The 14221-nt window shown below is 36.0% G+C and overlaps 1 protein-coding gene across 6 annotated transcripts in view; it reads right to left on the bottom strand.

Moving 5' to 3' along the window:
• Positions 1–14221, bottom strand: part of RELCH (RAB11 binding and LisH domain, coiled-coil and HEAT repeat containing) — a 69836-nt gene that overhangs the window by 6417 nt on the left and 49198 nt on the right. For 4 of the 6 annotated variants that reach the window (XR_010067620.1, XM_063298783.1, XM_063298781.1 and 1 more), the window contains 8 exons: positions 12125–12173; positions 10202–10281; positions 8738–8844; positions 7939–8038; positions 4574–4656; positions 3718–3781; positions 320–458; positions 78–194 (listed from right to left, as the gene is read on the bottom strand). Coding sequence is in view for 4 of the 6 variants with exons in the window: in XM_063298783.1 (XP_063154853.1) it covers positions 78–194; positions 320–458; positions 3718–3781; positions 4574–4656; positions 7939–8038; positions 8738–8844; positions 10202–10281; positions 12125–12173 (739 nt within the window). In the remaining 2 variants the exon portion in view is untranslated. Of the gene's footprint in view, positions 1–77; positions 195–319; positions 459–3717; positions 3782–3973; positions 4057–4573; positions 4657–7938; positions 8039–8737; positions 8845–10201; positions 10282–12124; positions 12174–14221 lie in introns of those variants that run through there. The other 2 variants (XM_063298782.1, XR_010067621.1) reach the window with 2 other exon arrangements.

Here is a 14221-nt window from a genome sequence, read left to right as displayed (position 1 = left end):
ATTCCCATTTGTGAAGAGAAGGAGTACTTTTTAATGATTTGTACAAATATCAAATTACAATTTAAAATCAAGGATACAACAACAGGAGAGTGCGCTATAGGCTTCAAAGAGATGAGTAGCTATGTCCAGTCGTTTTGAGTCTGCAGATTGCTGGTTATTAACCAAGGCAAGTTTATGCAAATGTGGAAGAACAACTGGAAAGAGGAATATTTGGGGGAAAATGATAATAATGTCACCAAGAGGCATGCAAGAATGAGCTATAATAGTTGAACTTTAACATGAAAAACAGATATATTTATATTTTGTTATTAGAACTCACATTCATCTCTAAATCTTGGCTCAGCATTTGGCCCAACTCTTCCAAAGGTTTTTATTATTTCTGTGTGTAGAGAGTGTTGGTCTTGGTACTGGGGATCTTCCAGAAAAGAGGCCAATTGCATTTTGACTCTTTCCAAAAGCTTAAAAGGGAGCAATATTATAAGACATTAAAACTTTATTGTAGGAAATAAGCAAAAATTAATAACAGCAAAATAAAAATAACTTTTAATATTTTACCTATTTTATCTTCACATTATCAGGTTTTTATTGTTGCACAAATCCTAGCATTAATACTTTTACCTCATAAGCAACCCCCCCAGAAACATCTCCGTTGTAGAAAATCCTGCTCCAAAATGTATGTGCTTTAAAAAAAATGATCCTGACTAATTTCTCTTGAATATCCATTTTCAAATTTCTAGATTCAACTAACCCCAACAAAACATCAATATGTAATTAACTCCATAGTACAAATGTATATTTATGAGTGTAATCTAACCTATTACTACTTATTCAGCATACAAGTATGAGTCAGTACAAATTTTCAGTTCCATTTCCTCTACTATGTTATTTTAGAAAATAAGGAACAGGCTGAAATTATACAAATGCAAACTCTGCTATTTTTTTCACCATTAGAAACAGCTTTCTCCATGAACTTGCAAGGTTTTGAAAATATGAGCTGCCCATTCAATGATTTTTTTTGCTGAATATCTTATGAAATGAACTTTAAGAATGAAAAAGTTAACAAATTCCTTGTTTAGTATAGATTTACACTAAAATACTTCCACATTAGACTTCACACATCCAAACAAAAAAAATAAACTGGGATTTGGCCTACATAACCTTGCTCTGTACCATGTTTCTTGATGCGCTAATACTGCAGTGCGTTTAAAAGAAGCCTATCTATCCCAGGTTAGTTTAATCAAAAATAGGCTGTAAGGCATGGAAGTTCACATTCCTTAGACATCCCATTTCTCCCTTCTATATTATGTATATTATTAGTCTGTAAGTGTGAAGATAAAGACTGCCTTTGAAAAAGCACATCAGAAACTTTGGACACATACTGTAATATGTAACAAAACTTTTATTTTCAGTTATCTGCAATATCAGAATTTGGTGCCCTTTATCATTTCAACATTTTAATAACTCTCATTATATATAGAATAATCTTTATATTGTGAAAATGAGATGTTAGCAAGGAGTTTGCACCATCCTGGTAACTATGATGCCCTCTTTGAAAGCTCAAATTGATTCAGAATGTATATGAAGCTTTTTATGAAGGTATGATTTGCTGCATGGCATGAGTCAAGTAAAGCCTAGATATCCCTGTAAAATCTATTCAAGAAGTTCTTTAAGGGTGAATGTATGGGGATTACATACATACAGTCCTGGTAATATACTGTACTATCTTGGATCTTTTTAATCAGGTTTCAGACCTGGGCATGGGATTGACACAGCATTGATCACATTTGTGGATGATCTCTAGTGGGAGAAGGAGGATGGGGGTGTTGTGTGCTTTTGATACCATCAATCATGGTACCCTTCTGGGCTGGCTTTGGGAGTTAGGAGTAAAAGACACAGTTCTGTGCTGCTTCTCCTCCTTCCTCTGGGGCTAGTTCCACTTCATGTTAATGGCTGGAAGAGATCTAGCCCATGGCCCCTTCTCTGTGGTTTCCTAAGGGCTCACCATTCTCCCCACTCCTATTTAACATCTACATGAAGCTGCTGGGTGAAGTCATCCTAAGGCTGATGATGCTACCCAGCATTATATCTCTGACCCAGGCCAAGCGATACTGTGGAGTTTCTGTCTTAGTGTTAGGAGGCTGTGAAGATCTGGATGGGGAAGAACAGGCTTCAGCTCAATCTTAGCAAGACTAAGTGGCTTTGGGTTTTAGGGCCCCATGTATCTGGTGTTTTTCCATCTTTGGTTCTGGACATGGTTGCATGACACCAAACAGAACCAGTGTGCAATCGGGGGGCGGGGGTCCTCATGTACTCAGGACTCCTGTTTGAAGAGCAGGTGGCTGCCATGGCCAGGAAGGCTTGTGTACAACTTTGTGCATAGCTGCAGCCTTTCCTGGACTGTGAGGCACTGCTCATGGTCACTCATGCCCTAGTCACCTTCTGAGAGGATTACTGCAATGTTCTCTAAATGGGGCTACTCTTGAAAATTATCCAGAACCTGCAACTGGTCCAGAATGGACAGCTCAGGGAGTTATGGGCACACCTTGATATGCCCATGTTACACCTCTGCTCTGTTAGCTGTGCTAGCTTCCAGTGTTTCTGGTTGGAATTCAAAGTGCTGATTGCCACCTATAAAACCCTTCATGGCATGGGGCTGGATTATTTGCAGGACCACCCATCCCTCATTATTTCTAGCCATCCCGCTAAATCTGAGAGGTGGGCATGCTCCAGGTCCCCTCAATTAAAGAATGCCATATAATGGTACCTAGGAAGCAGACCTTTTCTGTCACAGCTGTCCTCTGGAACACCATTACCCTGGGGATTAGATTTGCCCCAACCCTGCCCACCTTTCAGAAAGCACTGAAGATCTGGATGTGCTTTAGGACATGGTGGTTGGGAGGTTAGATGGCCCATGAGATATTACTACTGTTAAGTGTTATTGGGTTTGTTCCCAGTGACCATTAGAGGTTTTTATGCTTTTGCTCTTATTGTTTTTTTATTGCTTTTAACATATTGGTAGCTGCCCAGAGTTGCATTTGCAAGATGGGCAGCTACAGAAATCAAATAAATGAATACTTACTGCTCCAGGCAGCCCACCAAACAATTTGTGAACAGGCCAGAGAGTAACTGGGGTGAAGATGAAAGTACATGATGAAATCATCCTCATGTATTATTTTCCCTATTTCAATCATGTACCCCACTCACAACTAAGTGGGACTCTATCAAGGGCTGAGTTGTGAAGAGGACTTAGTGATAGGTGCTAAGTCTGTCTGGTGTATGACAAAATGAAGGCAAGGACCTTGCCATCTTGTTTGTGTACCTCAGCCATCAGTGGGATATAACTGCAAGTGTACAAGCAGTCCTCGCTTAGTGACTGCCTCATACAGTGACCGTTTGCAGTTACGACGGTAACTTTATGACCAATCCTCACATTTATGACCTTCGCAGGTCAATAAAACAAAGGAAAGCTGAAGTAAGATTGTAAGCACAGTTGCGGTTTCACTTAGCAACCGCTTTGCTAGTCCCAACTGTGGTCACTAAATGAGGACTACCTGTATTCCACATTGCTGTAAATAGCCCTCTGGAATGAAAAGGTTGCTCATTTTAATTAGAAACTGTGATAAATACAGATACCCTGAAAACTTTTTTTTAAAATATAGTTCAGTTGTTATTGGCTACAAACTGGGATTATCCTAGTACAATATGCAGAAATCTTACCTCTCTCTGAGTGACTGTTTCCATTATGGTCCCAAAAGCAGGAATTGTGGCTATTCTTACAGAGCTAGGAGCAAAACAAAACAAATACTCAGCTCTTAAGGGTAAAATAATTTTTAATTAAAAATAAAATACTAATTTTGAAACTCCATTAAGTTATTAATTTCTAGCAGTGACACGAATTAGACCAGGAAGTATCAAAATTAAAAAAAGAGAGAGACACAGAAAGATTAACTCAAGGTCACAATCAGAAACTCACAATTCAGGATCACTGGACAAGGTAACAAGGGCCGGAGCAACCCGCTTGTCAACTAAGGCTTCACGCATGCCTCGAAGAGTCAGCTGTAAACCAGTCAACATGCAATAAAAATGGTTTTAAACTGGAAGGATAACTAAGTTAGCTGTGACTGAGGATGGGCAGGCAGAATCACCAGTCTTTCTAAGTTTAGTCACCCACACAGGGCATTAAAATAGGTAAGGACTCTCTTCATGCTTTAGCATTTACTGGCAGTAATGTATTAGTGAAATTAGCATCCCTCTTCAGCATGGAAGAAACAAACAGCAGTATGATGGCATCTGAAACTTGTTCAGACGCTGAAAAAGTTATTATAGTTTTGTTTCAAAAGAATTAAGTTTAATGTTGCATTATTTTTTTCCCAACTATTTTACTAGTTAGTAGAGTTTTGAATGAGCTTGAGCTTGTTTGTAAAAGTATTTAGTTGCTAAAGATACTGAGTATATTTAATACTTAGTATAGTTTTTAAAAAAGTATTTGAGTATTAACGAATACATTCTGATGGTTTATTTCTTGACAAGTTGTAAGAGGGAGCTAGTTGTAGAAGACAGTCGGGAAACTTACATTTCAGGGTCACTGGAGAGAGTAATGAGAGCAGGAACAACTCTCTGAGCTACCAGAGTTTCATGTACCCCCTTCACCAACAGCTGAGTGGGCAGAGCAGAGGGGTATCACAGGTGATGCACGGAAAGAGTGAGCACAGTATCATGGGAAGAACAGCGTAACCAAGAGGAAGAGAAACACAAAAAGCAAACCAAAATTAGAAGCAAATCTCGCTATGCTAAAGTGCTCTTTTAATATAACTATGCAGAAAGCATGATGAAAGCGTAAGTGGCCCAAGCAGGCGACACAGACAAACTGTAGAGCTGTTAGGTGACAAAACAATCAAAGATCCTGACAGCATCTTGAATGTTAGTGTTTCAATTTCAGATTAATGGTATGATGTTTATAAAGCTCCATTTTGGCTATCTCATTATAGTTCTTCATAAGAAACTGAGTTATTCCCAAATGCAGGAGTGCTGTTGTCATGTTCACTGGAGAGTTATCCAACTGATTCCACATGAAGAACAGATACATCAAGGACTCCAAAACAGTTCCTGTGATTTGTGAGCATAACCTGGGCTCTACTGCCACTGCAGTACTCAAAAATCATAATTTGAAGGGTGGGGTAAAAAAAATGTAGAAAATGGCAACAAATTCTATTAGAGTTAAGCTCTTGTAAGACTGCCATTAGTCTGGGGCTGGCAGCTGAGCATTAAAACCTGACTCAGCAAACTCATATGTGTCAGAATATTTTAATCCTAGAAACAAACCATCCTTTCTGTCTGAAAAAGGGCATAAACTTGATTTTAATTGTCTGTGTTTCTGTAGTAAGGGTGTCTATACTGGCTGGGATTCTGTAAGGTATAAATGTAAAGGGCAGCAAGTTGGGAAAGACTTCACTGGAAACTCAAACAATGCACAGTTCTGACATAATTCCTATTTACTATCACTAAGAGTGTTTCATTAGTTTTTTTTAAATAAACTTTCTTTAACCCTAACCATGGCTTTTAACTACTTAGTAATATATTCCTAGGAAAAAAAGAACTTCAAAGTACAAGCTTGAGATAGCAAGAAGATTTACATATCAGATGATCATGAGAACCTGAATTCTCATTTTAGAATGTATTTTGATTTTAAGATGTAATAGTAGGACATATTGACAGGAAGCAATGATGATTACTTGTCTTGTTATAACCAGGGGTGGGCTGACTTCAGTCTTGTATAGTTTTTGCTTTTATACTACAGCATTTGTGTAGATCATTAATGTATTTAATTTAAAAAGCAAGAGTACAATTTCAGGATCTCTAGTGACTAAAAATATAATTAATTCATATTAATAGAACTTGAATCTGTACTCTTACATGACATCATAAATGCCTGGCTGTACCAAATAACGAGCTACCTACTCCTGCAATCTACGTAAAAATCTAAACACTCAGCAGGTAATAGGTAGTACACTACAGAACCATTGCCCACCCATGGTTTTAACTCTTGCACTACAACAGAGATTCGAGTTAATGTTCTTACTGTGCATGGATAGTGTTCAAACCAGGATCAAATCTGGATCAACACAGAATACTCAAGATTATGTTCAATTTAATATAAATGCACGCGCACACACACACACAAAACAAAAGGGAAAGCTAGGTAAAAAACAGCATGTTAGTTTATACTAACATCAGATACTTGCATTTCTTTACTACGCAATTAACCCTTATATAATTATATTAGAGTTAATTATAGATGCATATTGTTGCTATTTCAGCTGAATTATAAAAAGGAAATACATATGGCATATGAAATAGCATTTACACCACAACTTAAAAAAAACTAGAAAAGATTGATTGGGCACAGATTCCTTTAGCCTTTTTCTTCATTCCACAATTCTCATAGAAAAACAGCTTAGATGAGGAAAGAGACTCACAGGATAGTAACGCAGGTTAGCCACTGGGTATGTTTGAAAACATAAGACAGTTCAAGTAAAGATTCAGTTCTCAATACTGCCAAACCAGGTCATCTTATCAGGAAGAAATATGTGGCATAACAAAATAAAACCCTGTTTCTAATCTTATATGCTATATTTACCGCAGTTCTTTGTCTCCTGCAAGTTTGTTTTAGATCTAAATGGCCTTTAGAAGCCACTTATGTGCAAGTAATATATTACTAATATGTTGTTGTTGTTTATTCATTCAGTCACTTCCGACTCTTCATGACTTCATGGACCAGCCCACGCCAGAGCTTCCTGTCTAATTACTAATATACAGTATTACTAATATTTCTATTTAATTTCTTATCTTGAATTGCTCCACTGTGAAAGCTTAAAATTAGAGCAATATCATTGTACATGCAGGAAAAATGGCAAGAAGTCCCTTATGTATTGATCAGGAACAAATGATTTGTTTTTGGGCACGAAAATGCTCTGAAGAACACTCCAATCTACTCATTAAAGGTGTAGTCTACCTTCCCACTAGAATTTTCAAGGTGCTACTAAGGTGACATTGTTAAAATCCAAGGAGTAACTTAAAATAAGTGGATAATCTGATATAAAGCTGAAAACAAGTATCTCCATCTTATTGCTTGTACATTTTGCTGCATGGTCAAATCAGGGATCATAAATGGTTTTTGTACCCCCTTTGTTTCAGTTCTATGTACCACCAGGAGCAATGTCAAGTAAAACAAGAAAAACATGCTGTTCTTTTCCTTGCTTAATATTTATTTTTAATCACAATATAGGCAATTTCAGATGTTATTATTGGAAACAATTTTCTGCTTTTAATCGACAATGTCCAGTTCACAAGATATTTACAATTGACGGCTGGTTTGAACACTGAATTCAGCACTGAAATGACTTCTCATAGCTAATGGAAGTTTCTAAGCATGCAGTGCGCCAATTCAAGTCAGAAATAAAATAGTCTAATTTTGCATGGTACCCTGAAATGTCTCACAAGGGCATATGACATAAAGCAATACTTAAAAAAAAGAAACGAATGTTGAAAATTTCATTTCAAAGTATAGGGTTAACATCCTGCTCCATCACACAGTGCACAACTACTTTAAAATGTTTTAAAACAGAATACATTAAAATGTACTTTTAGGAATCTATATATATTAGGTGAGATAAATGACTATTTTTCCCCATTCCCAAATACTTCCCTTCTGACGGCATTTTTAACACAACTGGTACCCCCATGTGAAAAAAGATGCATCCTGGAGCCCCACACTATATCCTCTTGACTGTAAGTCTTCCCCTCTGTCTCACATCCAGGGTCTTTGAGAAGAGAGGAATTAAATGGCGATAGGCACAGGAGATAACCAGGGAAGGGCAACTGGTATTTCTTGAGGGAATAAAATGATTAATATCTAAAGTATGTTCAATAAACACTTACCTCAAACATTCTGGCAGCTGTGCACCGAACAAGTGCTGACGTATGGACAACTCCGTACCATAATACAGTTAGCAGCAATTCATGGTATGCTGGGTTTGCACTGAGAACACAAAACAATCAGGCCTGAGCTATATATAGTAATTTGCTTTCAAACAACTCCACTTATTTTGTACTTTCCTTCTCCCTTCAAATATTTTCTCATATTTTCTTTCTCAGTGAAGCCCTTAGCTAACCTGAATCCTCAAAGCAAAAACAAAAGTGCCTGCAGTTACATTCTGTTCATGTTCAACCCTGTTTATCACCAAAAGCATATTTTTAGAGTAGGAGCTCTTTGGAGCAAACATTTAACTTTCCTAAATGCTACCATTTATACTGCAGGCGCTACACAAACAAGCAAACTTCAGATAATGAGTTTCATGTACTCAATTATCTTTTTAATTATTATTAATTAATATTAATATGTTCATTTGTACTGCTTATCAAACTGGTTTACTATTATACCGAAGCTAACGTAAGTTTTTCTTCCAATTAATTATAATTAAGGTAATTTGAGAATATTGCTACTGTATATCAGTGTGCTAAAAACTGTAAGGCACTCCAGCATTTTTTGCTGGAGAAATGTCACAAAACGTAACAGTATTGCTTGCCTGCAGAAACATTATACAGAAATCACTTGATTTCTGTACTGATGCAAATATTTAGGAACAGAATTCCAAAATCTCTGATACTAAATTCTTACATCTGAAGCTGTATGTAAACAATAACCCCTTAATACCAGTTCCAATATAATATACTTTACCCTAATTCCACAAAAGATGCTTTTAGGCTATCAAGAGGAGCATGAGATAATGAAAGCATAGTCATTACATCTTCTAAAAATCCTACTAACAGCTTGCGGTCTTCTTCCTAAAAGCAGAAGTTTAAAAACATAAATTTAAATTTCCCATCCCTGTATCAGGAAGTGTACCACATTCTAAGTTTTTAACTAAGGGAAATCTAGTAATATTTTGGGACCCTTGTGTCAACCATGCCCTTTGATCTATACTGTACCATGACCCCTGTCCCCTGCCACAAAATACCAAACCATTAGTCAGGGAACAGCAACCACTTATATTGTTATTTTCACTGAATCATCAGTCAAATTAATAGATGGAGTCACTCTATCCAACTATATGTAAAAACGCATAAAACATACACATGTAGAATGCTTGCAAACTAGCAACTATTACATGCTATGAATAACAATAATTATGCATCTATTGTTCTTTCCATATTTGTTCTCATGGCATGCTTCTGAAATACTGAATGCTTCACTTTGACTTGGATTCTTTTGCTACATTTGTCTTTCCAGCCAACCTTGATATTTATAGAAGTTTTGAACTTGTTAAACTGAAAGTACATAAAAATGATCAAAGCCTCCCTGCAGCTTACATCAAATGCCAAAATCCACAGTTAAATGAATAGGGATTATTGTATCAGTTAGTATAACTAATGGCTTGATCTAGGCCTGTTCCTGTTACTAAAAGGAATACTGCAAATACTAATGCTTTTGCTTTGTAATATTGCAAATACTGATACTTTGTTGAAGTACAGCAAATATTGGTGAATGTAGTTTTTCAAGAGAAAAAAAGTAAAATACAGCATCAAGGGTTTTTTTTCTGCTTGAAATAGAGGGGGAAAGAACTTTGGTAATAACATTGTATTGTATTTTTTAAAGGAATGAAGTCCATATCAGAAAATATCATCTTTTTATATAAAAGAAAAATACATTTATTTATTTAACAAATGTATAAGGCCATCCAACTCCATAGTGACTATGGGTAGATCCTAATGTAAATTAATTTAGCTTATAAACTAATATTATAGAAGGAACAAGTCCCACTGAACTCAGTGAATTATACTTCAGAGTAGAAGTATGTAACCTTGTTAAGAAAGCTCATGGAAATAGTTTTCTATTCCTTGCAGTGATCTGCATCCACCAAAAAGATCTCCTGACAGTCAGATGTGACCTCTTTAATGCGGTGAGATGGAGTATTCAGGGTTAATGAGGCCATGAAAAAAATATGGCTAATCAGGCAAAAGTATATTTAGGAGTAGCCATGGAAAGATGGAGAAATCTCTTTCTGTACACTTTTTAAAGTAATATACTTTAGGATCTAAGGCAATATGTAAGTATTCCTAAAGTTACATAAATTTTATTTAGAAGTTTTGAGTAAAGATAATTATTCTCTTTTCAAATTCAGAATTGAAGAATAGGTTTTACCTGGATATAACATGTAAGTACACCTGTGGCGTAGATAGGAACTGTGGCTTTTGTTAGCACTCCATTCCCTGCTGCAGCGTCTAAAATTAAGAAATAAAGGCATAGAAATTATGGTTTTCAAGTTGATGCACATTTACATAATATTATTATCTAACATTATTAAAAATGCCCAGTTAAATCAGGGGCAGTTCCTCTATGGACCCAGTTTCAATTGCTACAGAACTAAGCAGGAATGAAGTACGCAGAGAAAAAATTGATCAAAAGTGCTGCGAGAAAAAAGTTAGCAACATTATCTCAATTAGATAAAATGGTATAATAATAATAGTTGTATTTTTGTCATCTAGCTTTTTGCACAAGAAACATTTACACATATACAGATCTAGAAAACAGATAGTATTCTATATTTTATTCACTCAAAGTGTGCTCTTTTTCACTAAGTACATTTACTCCTTTAAAAAAACAGAAACCTAAAATTCAAACATTGAACTTGAGGGTATCCTGTGTATGTTCTGGGTTCCTTGTGCATATATGCTATTTTGAGTTCCCTGCATATGCCTACATTGAAAATACAATGTTGTTAGCATTTACAATATTAAAATATGCCATAAATGCAAATGACTCATAATTTATGCAGTGGGAAGTTCCCATTACTTTGAGAAACAAGCTAATGATGAAAGCCTCCTAATCACATGAAAAGCATGTATGCTTTTAATATTTAAATCAACTTACCAGGTTTTAACCATTTTAGTTATTACAAGAGGAATTTGGACTGCCTAAAATTGCCTATCTCCCATAACATCTGCCCTGCTAATTCAAACCTGCAAGGATTGTGTCCTCCAGGTTCCTTCAATTAAACAATGTAATCTGTTGGGACCCTGGAAACACACCTTTTCCGTAGCAGCGCCTGGCCTCTGGAACAAGGTTCTCCTCAAGATCTGGATGGCCCTTACTATGCTATTGTTTAGAAGAGCCATGAAGACTTGGCTCTTCACCTAGGCCTTGGCGAGAGAGAGACCTTTTGCTTCATTGAGCTTGCCATCTTTTATCTTTATATTTTGTTGATTAGATTGTAATTAATTGTATATGCTACCATTTTGCAATAAATATTTATTATTATTATTAATCACTTGTTGAGATGGTCAGCTATAAAAATCAAATAACTAACTAAAATATCTCTTGATTTTGTAACTTGGATTAGATGCATGAGGAATGTCTAAACTCCCAAATTGTTATTGGTATTGGAAAGTGTCTTGGACAATCCCAAATCTATTGCACTTATTCATATGATGTGGGCTTGCCCCAATATTGCCCCATTTTAATTAATCTAATATCCAACAAAACTTGTTAATAAGGTCCTATAATGTTCAATACAGTTTCAAGATGTACTTTTGAATTACGTATCAGAAACATGGAACTCATCACTATACAAATATTTATTTCTTTATTTCTTAGACTTATATCTCATATTTCAGGATTTATTAAACATGGGGGGCCAGCAAAAAACGATTACTCTTTAACAGTTGAAAAACAGCACAATAATTTACATTGTTGTTTACAAAGATTTACAATTTTGGATCATTGCTATGCTTTCGCTTTTTGTTTATGAAGTATCTTTCTATCAAAGCAATGGAATGACTGATCAATATGACCACAATCCATGAGGTCAAGGGTCTATAATGTGTTTAGAAATTAGGCTGAAAGGTTTCCTATATGTAATATGTTCTGATGTATTTGTTATTCTTTACTTTTTTATATATTAAAACAGTAACTTTTTTCAAAAAAGCATTTTCAGGTACTTTGTTGTCCTTTATTGAAAAAAAAATCAGTTGAAACATGTTCCAAAATTTTATTTATAGAAGTGATGGTCTTGACATTTCCTTCCAATTAATTTCCAACAAGTTTATAGGAAAAAAAAATACCCACCAATGTTCTCCTCAGAGAGCCGTAAAATTTCCTGGAACTGTGGTTTTACCTAAAGCATGGAACAGAAATCAAAGCCACCACTTTAGTTTTATTTAAAGTTGTAAGGCATAAAGGCATAATGTGATTACTGGACATTAAATAACAATGCTTTAAGAATCCTTCAAAATATTTGTATCTATAATTCCCTCATACATTAATTGAGCATTAATTTAAGGAAAACTGGGAAGAAAAATGTCTAGAAAAAAGAAATGAATTTTATTTTATAATATTTGACTTCCATTTTTTGACCTAGGAATTAATGGCTTTTCCCCCCAAAATCATTTGCTATTTTACCTGAACCATTGTTATTTATTAAATAACAGGTAAAATATTAACCAAAAAAGCTGATTTGTCAGTAGCAGCAGCATTAGTAAATTTAATGTTATTAAAAATGCAACTACTCTCACCATGTTGTTTAAAATGGAAAGAATCAGTTTTAGACATTCAGGTGATGCAAACAAATGCAGAACTCACTGTGTGAACAGGGTCAACAGCCTCTCCTCTTCATAAATCATGCCGTAACATCAGGCAAAAACTGGTTGTCCAGTATGCAGGAAGGCTGAGTATAGAGTTGCGTAACTAAAAGCTTCCCTGAGAGCTTCAACTCAGTGCAGCATTTGGGGTTGCCTGAAGCCTTCATGTGTGTAACTCTACACATGAAGACTTCCTTGTTGTAGAGAAGAAGGAAGTTGGACTGAATCTTCACTGATGTCACAGTGCAACTCCTTCACCAAGGAGAAGGCTCTGGTGGAATTCTGTGCTTGTTTTTATCAGCTAGGTGTAGCTTTGGTTATGCAACTTTGCACAGAAAATTTTATCTCTGTGGAGTCCTTGGTGCTCTCTGAGCTTGGTTGTTTGTTTGCAGACATTTCATTTTCTAACTAGGTAACATCATCAGTGTGAGTGTAGGGTTTGCTCCCCATTTATATTCAGTAGCAACCAAGCTCAGAGAGCACTAAGGACTCCGCAGTTCAACCCTGAGCTACATATATTCTCTTCTATTGGAATTTTATCTCCAAAATATGTCCCCAACCTTGTTTATAAAGAAACTTAGTTTTCTCTGCAGTCTGATTCAAAACTAACAAAAGGAAAATAGAAAAAAAAATTTGTGACCATTATTGCTTTTAGAAATGAAGAGTTACAGTTACATATGAAATTATAGGCAATCAACATTCAGAATGTTTTAAGAACATGTGGTCAGTTGTGGATCTATTGCTGTTCTAGTACTATCCACTGAAATATTTGGCAAGCATTGTTACTGAAAATCCTATCCTTGCAAGGGAGAAAATATCCTGCCTTTCCTCAAAGATCTGGATAAAAAATAGAAACCATGGACGAATTTCTATTTTTATCTAAATGGCTGCAAATATGTGAACCTCTTTCACAAAGGTTGTTAGTAAGTAGAACATAGATGCCTTCTGTCAGTATTAGCATGCATATCAATAAGTGCAAGATAGTCTATTGGATTTTAATTATATAAGGTAAAGGTAAAGGTTTCCCTTGACGTAAAGTCCAGTCGAATCCGACTCTAGGGGGCGGTGCTCATCTCCGTTTCTAAGCCTTGGAGCCGGCGTTGTCATAGACACTTCCGGGTCATGTGGCCAGCATGACGACTCGGAACGCCGTTACCTTCCCGCCGAAGCGGTACCTACTGATCTACTCACATTTGCATGTTTTCGAACTCTAATTATATACTTTGCATTTAAATAGACAATTGCAGGGTAAAGTGGAAAAACTATTAAAAATCTTAGCTTTGAGTTGTTGGACTCCATGGACAAATATGGGCGCTTCCACCACTTGCCATATCATGAGAGAACCTGCATATGCAGTTCACCAGCCATTGAAAATATTTTTCATATTTTGTTCAATTGCCAATTATATGTACCCATTAGGCTTAAATATTTATCATCCCTATTAGAAAGAACAGTACACTGGGATCCAAACTACAGACTGTCTTACTTCCTTCTGGGTTCTAATGTGCATATTGTATGCAGAACTGCTAAGTTTATAACTAAGGCAGCGGTTATAAGAACCCAATACATTGAACAAATTGGGGTA

The sequence above is a fragment of the Candoia aspera genome, chromosome 3 (assembly GCF_035149785.1).
Source record: "Candoia aspera isolate rCanAsp1 chromosome 3, rCanAsp1.hap2, whole genome shotgun sequence".
Taxonomy (NCBI): domain Eukaryota; kingdom Metazoa; phylum Chordata; class Lepidosauria; order Squamata; family Boidae; genus Candoia; species Candoia aspera.
Note: the sequence above shows the minus strand (reverse complement) of the source record. Positions and strands in the feature narration are given on the sequence as shown.